The sequence below is a fragment of the Callorhinus ursinus genome, unplaced genomic scaffold, assembly GCF_003265705.2.
Source record: "Callorhinus ursinus isolate GAN/ISIS: 27379988/994484 unplaced genomic scaffold, GSC_fseal_2.0 scaffold12, whole genome shotgun sequence".
Lineage (NCBI taxonomy): Eukaryota > Metazoa > Chordata > Mammalia > Carnivora > Otariidae > Callorhinus > Callorhinus ursinus.
Genome location: NW_027397074.1, coordinates 35,400,258 through 35,417,564, shown reverse-complemented (window position 1 = coordinate 35,417,564; position 17,307 = coordinate 35,400,258). Strand labels below are relative to the sequence as shown.

The window sequence follows — 17,307 nt, the reverse complement described above, 5'->3', positions numbered from 1 at the left end:
TGCTCGGCAGGGAGTCTGCTTCTCCCTCTGACCCTCTTCCCTCTCGTGCTCTCTATCTCTCATTCTCTCCCTCTCAAATAAATAAAATCGTTAAAAAAAAATCACGAAGAAATGCCAAATTAAAAAAATACTGTTGTCTACCTATACATCCATTGAGTACTAGGTTTCAAAAAAATGGTTAGTGTCTGAATTCCTTTTCAACATCCTTTAGAGAAAAAAAAAGTATAAAACAAAGTAAAAAATTTCTTATAGACAACTTTTTCAAGTCTATGAAAAGTTAACAGTCTCCATTTCAGCAACCACCTTCACCAATGAGAAGGTGGATTTTTACTGCCAGAACAGGAAGTCTAATGTTTATTTATTGCAAGTCCTGGCAAAAAATATTTTCCTGAAGAGAAAGTTCTTAACATGAGATTGATACTTTTTATTGAAACATCCACTTTACACTCGAAAAATCAGATATACAGTATAAAACCATTATCTAATTGGTTCCTCCAACTCTTTTTTTGAGGATCTCTGGTACCAAGTTAATCAAGTTTATAAAAGTCCAAAGGTAATTTTTAGGAAATTAGAGCTAATGGTATTCCCACAATTCTGACCAAATTATCAGGGTTATAGCATTATGGAATGATAATCCATTTTGTAATAGTCAATGATATTAGCTCCAGAATTCTCAATAATCTAATGCAATATTGTTGTGATTTAGAATAATTTTAATTTGTATGATGCTATTCAAGTTTAGATTAAGGGAACAAAAACACAGTAACACATTATGAAGTACTGACTGATGGAAGTTCTGCTAGCAACTGACCAGAAGAAGAGCTGGGTATGTCATGGCGCAGGGATGTCTATGGCCCGCTTTCCTTTACCTGAGCCAGGCCCCTTGTTCTTTATGCTAGTATTATAATAATCGTTTCCATAGAAGGGGAGGTCATTTAGTTTTTTTTCTCTTTTACGTTTATGTGCTGTTACTTTATACTTGTAGGTCAGGCTGTCACTGTATCAGATAAAATTATTATGATACATGGAAAATTATTTATTTTGATATTTATTGAGTGCTTGCTGCATTGGAGGGATTATGTTAACCTTTTTAAAAATAATTTTTTAAGTTGAGCAAGGTTAGGAATTAACATTTATATAAAATTTTATATTTGGAAGTTGACATCAAACATGATAACATATCATGAAAAAGAGGCCACACTGGGAAACGGAAAAGGCAACAAATTTTACATGTGTTTGCTATTTGATAATAGCTGACATAAATAGTTTAAAATCATTGTTGGGTTTATTATTTTTAATGGCATGAGAAATAAGTGCTCAAAATATCTTCATTTTCTTGTTTCAACAACGAATGGCAATATATTTTGGTATATGAGACCTAGCGCAAGAGCTTCAGATCCGATTAAGTATATCAAGTTTACACAAAGCCAAATGTATGAAAGGGGATCTTTTAAAAAAAACTTTATTTGAGAAAGGAAGAGACTTATAACAGAAGGCAAGAAGAACATACAAACAATATATTTACAACACAAAACAAGAGATCACCTTCAAGGGTGTAAATTATAATAAATACAGTAGATTTGAAAAGAGACATTTATCAATTAATTCTAAGATGAATTAAGTCCAGCTTTCTTTTTCACTGGTTCCAGGTAGTTTCTTGATTAAATTCAAAGACTATCAAATTCAAACAATTAATGTCCACCAACTGTACTGATGAAGCTCTCTCAAATGACATTATAAAAAATAGGTTTTTTTTTTTTGTTTGTGATTACATATCTTTGAAGTAATATTATACAAAAGTCTGCTCAGCCACATGTTCCTCCCCAAATAAAATGTATTTTAAAAGATGCACTATCCCTTTTTTATGAGATTGAAAAAAGACTTTAAAGAAAATGAATATTTATGAGATGGAAAAAATATACAATTTTATCTTAGGAATGCCATATTTTTAATGCAAAACAACTGACAAAAAGTCATTTTAATCTTAAGGAATATACTAACCAAAATATGGTGGTAATAGGAAAAGTTGCCTATTATAGCTATTTGTCAAATTATCAGAAGGACTTTCATTATATGGAAAAGTTTTAAACTTTCTAACTTCTAGTTATGTTAATTTAATTTGAATGGAGACTTTTTAAAAAAGGATAATGTATCTTTAGCAGTGACCTTTTTTTAAGAAATATTTTTAAATGTCACAGCAAAATGTAAACAACACGTGCCAATAACATACAGTTGTTACAATGTCTACATTTGGCAAAATCGCTATATCTCCTTTGAAACAGGATACTACACCTTAAAATACCTTGGATTTAGAAATATAAATATTTTAATAGAAAAAAACCTCACAAAGATTCTAGGTCAATTTGGATTATCCATATTAAAGGGGTCTTAATACAAGGAATCTTTAACTAGCTTAACAAAAGTAAACCTATAAAACAAGGTAAACATATCAAAAGGGAGTATGAAGGAAATGTTCCAGTGAAAAGCTTCCTTAACAATTTCCCTACTTGCGGTGTTATTTTCTTAGACAATAAATCAATTCATAGAGTGCCCTTTAAAAACAGAAAGAGTAAAACACTATCCTCCGTTTTTTTTTTCCCCCTACATTCCTCATTACATGAATCACTTGGACTTCCTGTTTCCACAAGGCATTTCCTGTTCAGCCTCATAGAATCAGTTTTCTGTAGGAGAACAGCAGGAACCTGACAAAGAACGGACTTAAATAAACAGAGTCTTCTGTTGCCTTCAAAGTTGTTTGTATTTCATAGCATCAAAGGACACAGTTCTTCTGAAGGTGCATTATATACAAGTAGATTCTGTTGTTGAGCCTAACTTTCCTAAGTTTTTATTTGCCAAAATGGTATGGTCTATGCCGAGTCATTATGGAATTCTACCTAAGAGATCCTAATCATATGATTATAAAATATGATACACCTTCTTCTTTTAAACGTGATTGTGACTTCGTATCAGATAATCATCATACCATTACTGTGTTTTCTACAATTGTAGATAGCATATAGCATCTGATTGGACCATAATGCTGCACATTACTTCTGGCCGATATCTGCATCGGCTTCATTTGATCTTTTTTGATAGACAATGTCATCAAATAACACAAGATAAAAGTAAAATGAGCAGTGCTAGGTGAGACAAAATGTAATATTTAAAATAGTGCTGTACTTTGCAATCTATATATTTAAAACCACCTCTATTCCTAATATTTTCAATTGCAATCTATACAATAACCTAAGGACTGTTGGCGTGGTAACCAGAACATTTAACTTAACGAAAAGAGAGAGGAAGGAAGGGGCAGACTACCTTTAACAGTGTTCAAGACTGTAGTATGATACATTATGTACAACAATGTGAAAATTGAATTCTACATATCAAAGAAAAAATCAAGAACTAATAGAATGTTTCATTGATCAGACTGGGTAACTATATCCAGCAGTCGATGATCTCAACAGATAAACTAAAAACAACAGTGAGCTCGTTTTCCTTAGAAGTAATTGGTGTATCAGGCTTTGGGATGAATTTAAAGCCTATTAATAACTTGTATACTTATGTAGTATAATTTTAGTGTAACAAGTATTTCCTTACCAGTGGAGTTTCAATGAAACCTTGATATCTATATAGAAATCAGTACATAGAGAAATCTCTATATAGATATATCTGCATTAAGTAGAATCCTTAAACACTAAAATCAAATCATTCAGAAATATAAACAGATAGGAAATAATATCCATTTACCAAAACCGGCAATGCATCTCATATTCAGATAATGACTTTAATTACAAATCCTGGAGCTAAATCTTTGCCTATTACCTGTTGCATAAAAGCAGCCTGCTCCCCAGATTCCATTTCCTGGATCTGAGCATCTTCATCACTGTCCACCGGCTCCTCCTTGACCTTCACTGCCCCAACTTGTCCCAGTGTGTCATCCACACAAGCACTGCTGTCGCTCCTAGTGCTGTTGCCACTAGAGGGCGCTCTGTCTTCCTGCATCGCCTGGTCCCCCTGAAGCTCTTCCTCCGCTTCCTCCAGGTGACTGCCTGGTTGCTTCAGTTGTTCAATAGATTTCGAAAGCAGCTAGAAGAGAGTGTTCAGGGGTTCAAAATTCAATAGTTTTTGGTGGTAACAAAGAAGCAAAATACACTTTTATTTCTAATGATTCTACTTCAGTACGGTCTGATTTCTAGTTTCTGGATGTCAATTGCAGAATGAATTTGTACGCCACAAACTTCCTCAGTGATGCTGCATCTGAAGCAGTCCCATCCCTGCCATATTGTGTTGATGTGGGAGGCAGAGAACGAGGTCTCTGAGTGCTTTTTTTCAGGGATTACTCTTTAACACACTTAGAAAATGGTGGGGAAAAGGTAAATAAGCGTTTTCAATGGGAACCATGGAACTTTTACAAGTAGTTTGTACTGAGACAATTTAACCCAAATAAACCTGAGAATTTTTTCTCTCAAACAGAAAATGTAATGGAATTAATGGAAAGGTAATGAAAAACTTCCACGATCTCATTTTTTGACAAATGTCAACCGCTATAAAATACGAGCACAAATGCTAAGGCCTCGTCTATCTAATTTTCTGATACCTTGAATGGTCAAATAATAAAATATCTTCTTATATATACACCGGTAAAACATGGAAATATTGATTTTGAAATCCTAAACTTTAAAAAGATGTGGGTTTAAAAAAATTGTCATAGCACTAAAGATGTTTTATGAACATATCCAAATTAAATGACAGGAAAGAAGGAATTATTTTTAATTTGAAAGTTATTATTTAGACCTTTTCTTTATTTTATAAATTAAATTGGACTCTATCTTCAGAAGTATATATGAATTAACTGCTCAATGATTTAAAAAAAACAAAAACAGATTTAACTTAAATAATAGCAAAGTATCATGGTATAAAAGCTCAATAAAATGGGGTAAAATTCTCAAGATGATTTCATGTCACAGTAGATCTCACTTTGATTCACCATGACCCCAGTGACTGATCATCGGCAGACTTTGAACTGTGGTTTCAAAAGCGATTGGAGTTCCCTGTTAAGTCAGTGCCCATGTAAGCAACATGCCAAATATTGTTAATGAGCAGCACACTTAGAAATACCACCGCTAAAATCATGAATGCCAATTTCTCTTGGTACAGTTTAAGCTTACCTCCCCCACACACCCATGTTTTTAAGACTAAACACATGCTTAGAGTTAGAATACTTAAGTACTCCAACTCTGAAGGGTGTCTTCCCCTTTCCAGGTTTAGAGACTTCCAGGTCACGTAACCTCAGATGGCTGTGCATACACTGATGAAACCCTTCAATTTCACCGTCGGTAAAATTATTGGGGGTTTTCGTTCATTTATGCAACAAATATTTATTAAGGGTCAACGGTGTTCAAGACAGCGTGCTAAGCACTGGGAAAACAGCCATCACCTTGCCCTCGTAGAGTTTATAGTTTAGTGTGTTAGACAGGAACCAAAAAGATAAATTTACTCTTATTTTAGTTGGCACAGGAGTGGAACTGGAGGTGCTTAAGGGAGCTTTCACTGAGAGGGTGCTACGTTTAGGCTGAGACAAGAAAGAGGAGGGATAGAAAAGTAAGAGTCATTAGTTACGTGTGTGAGGGGTTGAATAAGGGTAGAGAGCATTTCTGGCCAGAGGCACAATATATGCCCTGGAAAAGGAGTCCAGTGTGTTGGAGTACGTGAGAGGCCAGTGAGGTTTGAGCACAAGAAGGTGGGGGGAATGCTAGAAGATGATGTTGGAGAGAGTGACACAGTTTATAATATAATATGTGTCCGTTAAGAGTAAGATTCTAAAGAAATAAAACAGTGTAGGACAAAGCCATAAATAAAATGGAATCACCAATCTTAAGTTAGACATAATCAAGCTAAGAGAATATGTATCGATCAAACTTTATGTCAAAATGAAGAAGGCAAATTTAAATATTAATCTCCTTTGTGCTTACAATCTAACATCTATTGTTCCTGGGCTGTCAGCATAAGAACAATCATCCCATCATGCTCTAAATGTCTCTAAGTACTTCCTGGGAAACTATTTGCAGGACTTTTGTACCAATGCTAACTAGCTCTTCATAACATAAATACATTATACCTTGCATACTGCTGAGATTTTGGAGAAGAGAGACAATGTAATATTCCTGAACTCTGGCTACACAACTGTAGGATCCCGTTTAATTGGCTGTTAGAAAAAGAACACGTGACACCATAGAAAACAGGCAGGATTTTAATGGAAAAGTCCCAATTTGAGCTGGCACACCAGGGACAGGGACTTTGGGTGACCAGTACCCACCCACTCTCCAGAGGGAGAGCTCATCGGTCGACCCTTAACCTCTGTCACTCACCTCAGATGTGATGTACAGGAGCAGAACAGAGATTCTCGTGGGGAGAAGAGATTTAACTAAGGAAAGGCACCAGTCAGGTGAAGGAGGCTGCAAGAGCCCCTCAGAGGGACGATCTGCAAGCAGACTGCTGCAGTTCATCTTCTGGATGGATGCTTAGTGAGCTCTAGAACTTTCCCCTCTCGCTACCCAAGCTTAGCTGGAAAAATTCGTGGGAGCTAGCACATCAGAGTTGGTGAGCCAAGGACACGTATGCGTCAGGCAGACACCTCTGGGAGGCGTTCAGAAGTTCCTGCGCATAAGAACTTCTGTGAGGAAGAGAGAAGAAAACCATGTGGGATGTGTGGCCATGAGACAGGAACTGCGAGGCCATTCATGAAAGGTCCACCAGGGAGCACGTGGCCACTGTCCAGGAAATGTCACACCAAAAGTCCCTGCTTACTGAGGAGTGATTCTGCAACTTCCATAGCTTCTGGAAGTTTGATATGGGGAGTATTTCATAACCAAGAGGAAAGTGCAGATAGCGCCTGCTAAGTAAAAGGAAAGCCCTTAGCGGTAATGACAGGAAAAGTCTGTTGCTGTTCCTCTCCTTCCCAGCCCCCATCCTAACGTGGCCCCTCAGTACCTTGACTTCCTCACATGCAGTGGTCTTTTTCTCTGCTCTACCTCAGCACCCAACGCTGTGATCCTACCCTAGCCCTGGACTTTATTGGTAGCTGTACAGTTTCCTTAATGGGTTTCAAACATGACTTCCTTCTGGGTTCATTCTCAGAATATTCTGACCCCAACCACTCCTCAGCCCCAGAGGGTCCTCTAAGTGATTGAGCCTAACACATTCTCGCTGCCCACCACTCCCCCTCGCCACCCCACCCCCCTGCACATCCCTCCTTGCTGGACTAGGCTCCATTCTCCGTCATTAAAAATCACTCCCTTGGGGCGCCTAGGTGTCTCAGTTGGTTAAGTGTCTGACTCGTGATCTCGGCTCAGATCGTGATCTCAGGGTCCTGGGATTATGCCCCCCGTGGGGCTCCACCCTCAGAGGGAATCTGCTTGGGACACTCTCTCCCTCTCTCCTTGCCCCTCCCCCTGCTCACTCTCTCTCAAATAAAGAAGTCTTTTTTTTTTTTTTCCACTCCCTTACATTGTCTTCGACTCCCCTGCCCTTTTGAATATGGGTTTTACTGGAAAAGTTAAGACTTCCAACCTTGGTTAATACCACATCTCTGCCAAACCCAAGCAGCTGAATAAGCTAGGAAACAAACAAACGAATTACAATCATGCTGAATGTTTCTCCTCAGATTCGTGAGCAAAACCCTCAAAAGGGCCCTCAGTGCTGTCTGGCAGTCCTACATTTCTCTAGTTAATTCACTCCCACTCTTTCACAATGACAATTTCAAACTACCTCCTCTCTCCTCCAGCCTCTAAAATCCAGACCTTTTTTTCACTCCCTGCTGATACCTGTGCTGATTATTTCACTGAGAAATAGAAGCCTCTGAAGGGAAACTCGACATCCTGCTACACCGTCGCATTTACCAAGCTGTCCCATTCCTCTGAACACGTCTGTTCTTCTGAAAGCGAGGTCTGCACTCTTATCTCAGGCAATCCCTCAGCTTAGGGTCTGGATCCTATCCACTCCTGCAATGATCCACTCTGTCCTCCAACACACATTTCCCCTCTCTGCTGGAATATTCTTATGTGTGCATTTTCAAAATGATAATCCAACTTAAATAAAACCTCCCTTGCTCCCCCCACCAACACCATTATGTACCTTCCTTCACAGCAAAACTCCTTGAGTTATCGCTCTTTACTGTCTTCATTTCTCTTTTCCCATTCTCTTTAGAATTCATGCCAACAAGGCTTTCATCCACACTATTTGACTAAAATCTCTCCTGTTAAAGTCAGTAATGACTGCATTCTTGCCAAATCCAGTGGCAATTTAATTAGGATATTAATAAGTGTCAGTGAGGGTAAAGCACCTCACAAAGGGCACCAAGACACAATCATAGCATCTTTGAAAGTAAGCGGCTGATATCACTAGAGCTAAAGACCAGACAAACTGTGCGCTAATTTCCTGGAATATAATTTCCCATAGATAGCAAGTAGGTCCAAGAAAATCTCTATAAATAGTGACCAAATGCTGAATTTTCACAGAATATATCATACGTACATTTTAACAAAAAACCTTCTGAAATCTGACCTGTTAATGTATTTCTGAGGTCACAGACGTACCCAGAAATCTCGTTTAGTCCATGAATCAGTTTTGGTCAGTATTTACAATCTCACTGACATAGATACATATATAACAATTTTCAGTGTGCAATAAGGAAAACAATGCCATTTGTTCTAGTCAGTTCCTTTGGCTTCCTCTACACTTGTGATGTAGTAAAGGAAACATGAGGGAGAAAAGTGCCAGAATGAATAACGCTACGATAACTGGGCAAGACGGCCAAATGGCAAAATGATCTTCCAAGGGCAGAATTCCTTGATGGTTTGTAAAAGAAATGTTTCTTGACATAAAACAGTAACTTACGAGTGGAGATCATATACATATAAAATGTAGTCATTGGAAAATTTCTAATAACATTCTTCAAACCCTTATTTTATAAAGAAGGAATTTCATGTCCAAGAGAAGCTGAGCCATCTCCAAAAAAAAAAAAAAAAAAGAGTAGAAACCTAGAACTTTTTTATACCCTTCCAGTTTGCATTCTACTCTGAAACAACTATGTTCTGATGACAACTGAATTAATATAAATAATTCCAATGTCTCCCCGAGCTCCAAACTTGCATATTCAGCTGCATCCTTAATAACATCTTCCCTTAGATCTTGAATACCTAATAGGTATCATAAATTTTAAACAGCCCAAAGAAAACCTTTATTCTCCTCCGACTGAAATGTATTGCTCACCTAATTTTCTCATCTGAGTGAACAGCAACACCCAATTGCATGGGTCAAAAATTTAGGATCTGTCCTTGTTTCTCTCTTGATCATCTTTTTTGCTAAATACCTGAAAGCTTAACTGATGCTTAGTAACAGTGCGTTGACACTTTCTTTCCCAGATTATGAAGCAAATGACAATGTCTACATGAACAATAACTACCACTTTTTCACCATTTCTGAAATAAAATATGCTCTTTTGCAAAGTTTCATAAAATACAAAAGTGATAAATGGGATCTCTGGGAAACAGTTTTGCAAAATATAAATGCAGAGAAGGAGTTAAATACCTGGAATAAGGGTATCTGACTAAAGCTGTTTTTGTTTAAGCAAACAAATTTGCCAGCATGGAAAAATTAGCAATTAACATCAGCAAGAAAAATCTACAGATCAAAGTCACAGAAAACCTGCCTGCCAGGTTTAACTTATTTTAGATTTTTAAAATTAAAAAAAGAAAATTACTTGATGTTGTTTGTAAGTTTCTGGCTATTTAGGAAGACATTCAGGATTCCGATTGTGTTGTGTCGTATGTGTTTTTGAACTTCAAATGTGACCATTACAAAGATGGTATGGGCTAACCCTGTTCTAATTTGTACTGTCGCTGAGTGGCCCCAGATGCAGGGAGGAGTTGTCTGCTTACTCTCAGTGGGGTAGCAGAGTCTCCCTGTGGTTGAACATCTGGAGGTGATCCCCCAGCAAAGTTGAGCGGTTGCCTTGCTGGCTACAAAACACAAGACGAAACATCTGTGTGACAGATAAACGTGCGAGCCTGTGTGAATCTCCGCCGAGCGCCCATCTGTGAAACACACCGTGTGTCATTCGTCTGACACCAGGTGAGTTACTCTGGTGGGGAACCCAGCTGAGTGCTTCTCCTTCTTCCCTTTCATCTGTGCTCTTCCTGGTCTGTCAGTGTTTCTCCGTGTTCTCCCTGCTATAGCACCAAACACTTAAGATCAGTGCCAGCGATCTACGACCGTTCTGACCTTGTAACACACACACTCTCTGCACTCACGCTGACATTCTAAAGACCGGATACGATAATTTATTGAAGTTTCTAACACCTTGAAGTGTTACGATTCCGTTCTTATCAATCCCTGCTAGGCTCATAATTATGGCAAATCCCTAATTTCGATGTTTTGTATTCCATGTTAATATCATATATTCTACTGGTAAATGATTTAAAATTCATGAAATAATATTTAAAGGCTGTGCTGCTAACCTTTACACACAAGAGATCTCTGTGCACGTCACACTGTTTGACAGTCTGGAAGTCAACATAAGTATAAGTGCTATCAAATAAAGTATCTTTCAAATCCACATTTTAAATCTTTCCCAAGGAGATCTTTCATGGCCCCACAAATATCTTCAGATTTGGAATGGCAACTAAGAACGAGAATGTATAAGGAGTAAATCTGTTTCTGATGGACATCTGGTTTTCAGAAATTGTCAACAACCCATTAAGCACAAGTGTTTGAATGTGATTATTAAACTATGCAAAGTGACCTTCAACCCAACTCATCACTTTCTTATTTTGCCTAAGATTTGAAGACAGATTTTACTTGGGCAATGGCACAAGTTTTTGCTTTTGTTCTTTTTTTTTTTCCTTTTAAATAAATGCAAAATTCTTCTTTTGGAAAATGAAACCTTTCCCTTAAGCTCCAAGGAAACTAGATTTTAAAACAATGATAAAATTCTGTCTCAAATCACAAATAGATTAGGTATGTACCAACTGTTCTCAAAAACAACATGCAGAGCAGGGAGGGCTTTCAAATCGAGAGGTCTACTTAAGAGAAGAACTCTGCCTCAAGCCAAAATACTCCCATGCCATTTCGCTTCTGTGCATTTTAGGGAAATTGCCAGAAGAACCAAAACTAAATAACAAGAGAGAAATATTTTCTAAATATTGGTTCATTATTCACACTAATTAAAAGTCTAAACTGAAAAATGTCCCTTCTTACCAATATTGAAGAGATAGAAAACTAATCTAGGGACGAAGTGAATTGTTAATAAAAACGTGTTTATCTGTATAACTTTTATGATTCTCTAAAACAATGCCTGCAATTAAAATATCCTTTTTCCGGTTTCCAAACATCCTCATAATTCAATAACTTGAATGAGTGTTAACTTCTGGAAAGAATACTGTAAATTTCCTCCTTCCAGTGTTTCCCATGAGTTTGGACGATTTTTACTGAACACTTATTATATGCCACACCCTTACAAGAGCAGTCAGTCAGGCAACCTCTCAGAGGAAGAGGCAGAAAATAAGCAACTCAAAATTGGAACTTAATGTATAGGGAACGATGGGGAAAGGGCTGAGCGTCTGTGTCTAATTTGTAGGGTAGGGAAGGACCCTCGGAAGAGGTAAGGTTTGAGCTAAGAGAGACTCCAATACCAAGATGGAGTCATGAGAAGATCTGAAGGTTGAACATTCCATACAGAACAGTGGCTAACACAACTCCTGGGACGGAATGACATTCCCCACAGACTGGAGAGGAGGCCAGCGTGGCTGGAAGTCAGCAAGTAAGGGAAGGGAACAGGAGAGGAGGTCAGTGATGGGGGTGAGAGCCAGATCACGACAACCTTATAGGCCACAAAAAAGATGTTTGGATTTTATCCTATGTACAATAAAGAGCAACTGGGGAGTTTTAAGCGTTGTTTTTTTTTTTTTAAGATTTTATTTATATGACAGAGCAAAGGAGCACAAGCAGGGGGGAGCAGCAGAGGGAGAGGGAGAAGCAGACTCCCTGCTGAGCAGGGAGCCCAATGAGGGACTCGATCCCAGAACCCTGGGACCACGACCCGAGCTGAAGGCAGATGCAAAACCATCTGAGCCACCCAGGCGCCCCTAAGCAAGCCCCTGACATGATTTGATTTGTATTTGTAAATGGTTACTCCGGCTGCTACAGAAGATTGGATTGAGGCAGGCAGAAGTAGAAACAGAAAGATCGACTTTCAGAACATAAAATCCCCAGCAAGAGAGTGTAACAAGACTTAACAAGAACACAAATGAGCTATTTTTCCTTCTTGTACAGCACTGTGTAATTTTATGTCTTTTTATTATATAATAGGATTTTCCCCTGATAATCTCCTTTCCAATCCTCAGGTGATAGTATACTTTCTTTCAAAGTTTTCTTTCTTCACTTTTTAAGGGTAATGTACAGAAGCACAGTTAAAGAAAGGCACCCTAGGTGATTTTGAACTGTGTCTCAGAATAGACAAGATCTCGGGGCGCCTGGGTGGCTCAGTCGTTAAGTGTCTGCCTTCCGCTCAGGTCATGATCCCAGGATCCTGGGATCAAGCCCCGCATTGGGCTCTCTGCTCTGCAGGAAGCCTGCTTCTCTCTCTCCCATTCCCCCTGCTTGTGTTCCCTCTCTCTGTATCTCTCTCTGTCAAATAAATAAATAAAATCTTTAAAAAAAAAGAAGAAGAAAACAAGATCTCAAAGCCAATGATCTTCAAATCAATTGATTCATAAACATCTCCCTTTCTCCCCATTGATCAACCCCTGCTTTGGTAGGCACACAAGCCCTATTTAAAATGGATGACCAAGAGTAAAACCCAGAAAATAATTGCCACATGGAAATGTGGGCCCCAGTGTAGCCAGATTTTCAATTTTTCAGACAATGCCAGAAATCCAGATTTGTATTTGAAATCTTTCTATTTTTAAAGATTGACCAATAATTGAAATACTTGTTAAGATACTAGGCAGGCCAATGACAGCAGTTCAATGGAATGGATCCAGTCCACAGAGTGCCCGCCTACGACCTCTGAAAATAATCCCTTATGGCCCTTCTTACTTAAACATTCTAGGGCTTAGATCATTTAGAGCTGTGTCTGCCTGCTCTTAAAATATACCATCCTTCATACTTGTGAGTTGTTTTATGTTCCCTACATGGTCAAAAATTCAACTACTTTGCCAGGGTTTGGAGGTAGGGGTAGGGATCGACTACAAAGGAGCAACACAAGGCCAAGTTTGGAATTTGAGAGAACTGTTCTATATCTTAACTGTGGTAATTATGTGACGATAGGCATTTGTGAAAACTCACTGAATTGTACAACAAAAGGAATACATTTTGCTGTATAAATTATACCTCACTAAATAATTCAATAATTAAGCATAATACTGTTCTAAAGAGAAAACAACGTCTGCTTTATGATGAATACAAAGGCTCAAGCTGGAACAACATTTAGTGATTTGGTTTACAACAAAGTAGCTTGATGCAAGACTGAGGCAAGTAGGAAATGTGTATCTTGGAAATATTTTAGCACTTCCAGACAACTAACCATTTTCATTAACAGAATAAGGAAAATAAACTATTAGTGTTCAGAATAGAAAAACTGCATTAGAGTTCCAGTAGTGCTTACCGTGTTCACAAAGCACTTGCAGTATATCCTTTCATGTATTCCTCACTATAAACCTCTAAAATGTGCAGATTAGAGAATTATTGGATGAGGAGGTTCAGTACTTTGTCGAAAGTTGCAAAACTAATAAATAATTCTGCAGGACATCATACACTTCTCTCGGAAAGGTTATCAAGCATTCTCGATGCTGCACTTCATATGAGCTATTCATTATATAGAACTTTGACTAGAATGATCGGTTTGCAGGTCTATGGGTCCATTCAAGGGAAAGGACATGCCTTCCTTATTTTCATTTTCAGCATGCAGCATACGGGTTGCTAATAAATCTTTGTGGAACATCATCAACGACTCCAAGCCAGGAAATTATTTTTTAGAAGTGAGTTTTTATTGTTGGTTGATACAACTAAGTTGATAGTGAGAGTAAGGGTGCACTTAGGATATGGGAGCTTAGCCCTGCATGCAGTTCTGCCTGAAGGAATGGGAATACTCTGGGATCATATGACATTTCAGGGTCACTCTAATCCCTCAGATTTCATCAGTATTTAGAGAAAGGGCAGAAAGATACAGGGGAAGAAAACTAAAATCAGGAATTTATAAGCAACCAAAATCTGTAACAAAGAGACTGCCACACATTGGTGGCTTTCATGTCCACAAATCACTTAGCTTTATTAAAAATTCCTTAGTAAGACTTAATTATTTCATCTTGCCAAATGAAACTATTTGTCAAGGTTGAGAAACAACCAAATTATTTAGCTTCCCTCTCCCTTTGAACAGCCTGGAATCAACATCAGTCAAACTACTCACATGGTTTAATTCCCCAGAGATTTTTCTTTCTCCTATTTCCTTACCTCGTAGTCATGTCCAACTATTGTTTTTCTCATTCAGTAAAAGCGTCTCTGACTAGGTGAACAATGTAGAGTGAAAAGGAAAGGTCGAGGTCCTTCCCTTGGTCTTCAAATTATGAAAGCAGCACTGGGAACGTTTATGAATGTTACACACTAATCCACTGAAATGGTCATTTAGTTTCTTTTACAAACACAGGATTTCATCACATCTAATAATAAAGCAACAAACCATTTTCTGTATATTATAAACCATCCACTTGTAATTCTGTAGTGAAATGCTTCTATATGAATTCTCTGTGATGATGTAAGCCGGTATGGCAGTAAGTGGGGTTTTTTTTTTGAAGCTCGGCACATACCTACATGGATCTATTTACATTGGGCTAATCATGTCGAAATAACATCTATTTAAGGGCAAAGTCAGAGTTTCTTCTATAAACCTCTATAGATAGATAAATAATCTAGGGGGCTTTTTACTGTTATAAAATTAAGACTGCCTTTCGGGCCTGCTAAAGTTTTTGGACATACTATCCATCTAATGGGCAAAATGTAATCCTAAATTGTTGATTAAAGACTCTGCCTGGAAACATACTGTCAAATGGAGAGAGAGAAATTAAACTTGACAACGGTAATGCCGACTTTCCTAAATGAAAGCCCAGTTCAAGTTTCTACTCATCCATTTTTCAAAACTTAAAACAAGGCATTTTCCAACCACCCATAGATGAGATGCCAAATTTGCATTTCAGTTGAACTTGATGAAGTCAGTAGACTTTCAGCGTCAGGCTCACTCAGAGCTCTTATGAGAAGATGTTTGCCCAATCTAAAAAAAAATAACAATTTTACAACATCAGGGCCTGGCCATACTGAACCCACACCCCACTGTTGGAAAGCTTTATGATCCAGTGGCTATCTGAATGTCCCACCATCAGATTCACGTAGAGAGGTTTCCAAGTTAGTAACTGGATGGAGGGCAGTGTGTGAAAAGTTGAGAAGCAGGATCAGGAAAAGGAATTTCTTCATCTTGGCAAACCCAAACCAATACCAAAAATTAAATAAAGACATAAAATAAGATCATCCTCCTTTTCTGTTTGTTTGCCTTGCCTTTAATTGTAAGTTTTCTACTTTTTGGCAAAAATAAAATAAGGAAAATGTTGTCTTGGGCTCCTGGCTGGCTCAGTTGGTAGAGCATTCACACGACTGTTGATCATGCAACTCTTGATCTTGGGGTAGTGAGTTCGAGCCCCACGTTTGGTGTGGAGCTTACTTAAAGTAAAAATTTATTTAAAAAAAAAAAAAAAGGAAAATCTTGCCTCCTGCTCAGTGATAAAAACAACACTAAATTCCTAAGTGCATGTTTAGGTTCAGGACAGGCTTTTGTGTCATTCAACCTATGTCGGAATTCCAGCTCTGTCAACTGCTAGCCCTGTCATGTTGGTCCACCTATTCAAGCCCTTTAAAATTAAATTTAGTGGGCTGCCTGGGTGGCTCAGTCGGTTAAATGTCTGCCTTAGGCTCAGGTCATGATCTCAGGGTCCTGGGATCGAGTTCTGCAGTGGAGGGGGGAGGCTCTCTGCTCAGTGGGGAGCCTGCTTCTCCCTCTCCCTCTGCTTCTCCCCACTGCTCCTGCTGTCAAATAAATAAAATCTTTAAAAATAAAATAAAATTAAATTAAGTGACATTAAAAAGAGTGAGTTGTTTAAATTTGAGAAGATAATATACATAAGAAGGTTAGCATTGTGTCCCAGTGTACAGTGGATCCTCGTTATAAAAGGGAGCTGGTATTATGTAAAAGATCCTATCCCTAAGGTACCTATGGAGAAGGTGTGGGGAGGATGCACAGTGCATAAAAGAAGGGGAGGGGAAGATACGCTCGGAGTAACAGGTGCAGCAAAAAGCAAAGATTGGTTCATTGTCCTCCTCTAATCTTACTTAAAATGTTAATCTTCCCAGAAGGAAGCCATGGGTATAATTACCTTGATTAAAATAAAGCTAATACAAAGTGTTTCCTTGCTGTTTGATAATAGGAAATGTGACTTAAAAAATGTAAACTTTCTGGAATGCTACATCTCTATAGTGGTTGTTCTTCAAATAAATCTCCTTGGGAAAATATACACTTTGCTCAATAGTGCACAAAATAGTTCTATTTTAGAACTGCCTTCAGAGATATTTTATAAGGAAAAAAATAACACACACACACACACACACACACACACGCATGCTATGTTTGTGTGTAACCACAGGCAAAAAAGAATATAGTCCCCTGGGTTGCTGTGGATGGATGATTGGAGACAAGGAGTGGATATGAATCATGAGGGGTTATGAAGAATATGTAACATTGATGTTAGAAAATTATCTCAAGAAAAAGAATAGATACTACTCAAGTAAAGGGGTCAAATTCTCTTCCAAAAACTAATGAAAACTCCCCATTTGCTCCATTCCAGCATTTGAGCAGAATTATATTCATGCCTTGCTTGTCAAACATAATATCTACCTGTTTTAATAAGGGCAATGCAGGACATCTGCTTGGCCTCCCCTTTACTAATCTCGTCTTAGATATATTTTTATTATGATAAAATAGCACTCATGTCAAAATGCCTAAGTATCATAGTAATAAATATATAATAAATACTTATATCTACAGTGAACCTTGACATATATAAGATATCATCTCATGATTTATGTGGGTTTTTAAAAAAAGTGTTGGCTGATATCCAGTCAAAGGAATGCATAAGATATTTATCACAGAGCATATTACAAAGAAGAAAGAAAGAAAGAAAGAAAGAAAGAAAGAAAGAAAGAAAG

At 37.9% G+C, this 17,307-nt stretch overlaps 1 protein-coding gene across 7 annotated transcripts in view; it reads right to left on the bottom strand.

The window, feature by feature from the left end:
• Nucleotides 1-17,307, bottom strand: part of LOC112824959 (histone deacetylase 9) — a 636,385-nt gene that overhangs the window by 271,019 nt on the left and 348,059 nt on the right. For 6 of the 7 annotated variants that reach the window (XM_073898933.1, XM_073898930.1, XM_073898934.1 and 3 more), the window contains one exon: nt 1,447-4,089. In XM_073898933.1, the coding sequence (XP_073755034.1) occupies nt 3,775-4,089 (315 nt within the window). In that variant the 3' untranslated portion in view covers nt 1,447-3,774. Of the gene's footprint in view, nt 1-1,446; nt 4,090-17,307 lie in introns of those variants that run through there. The other variant, XM_073898929.1, reaches the window with a different exon arrangement.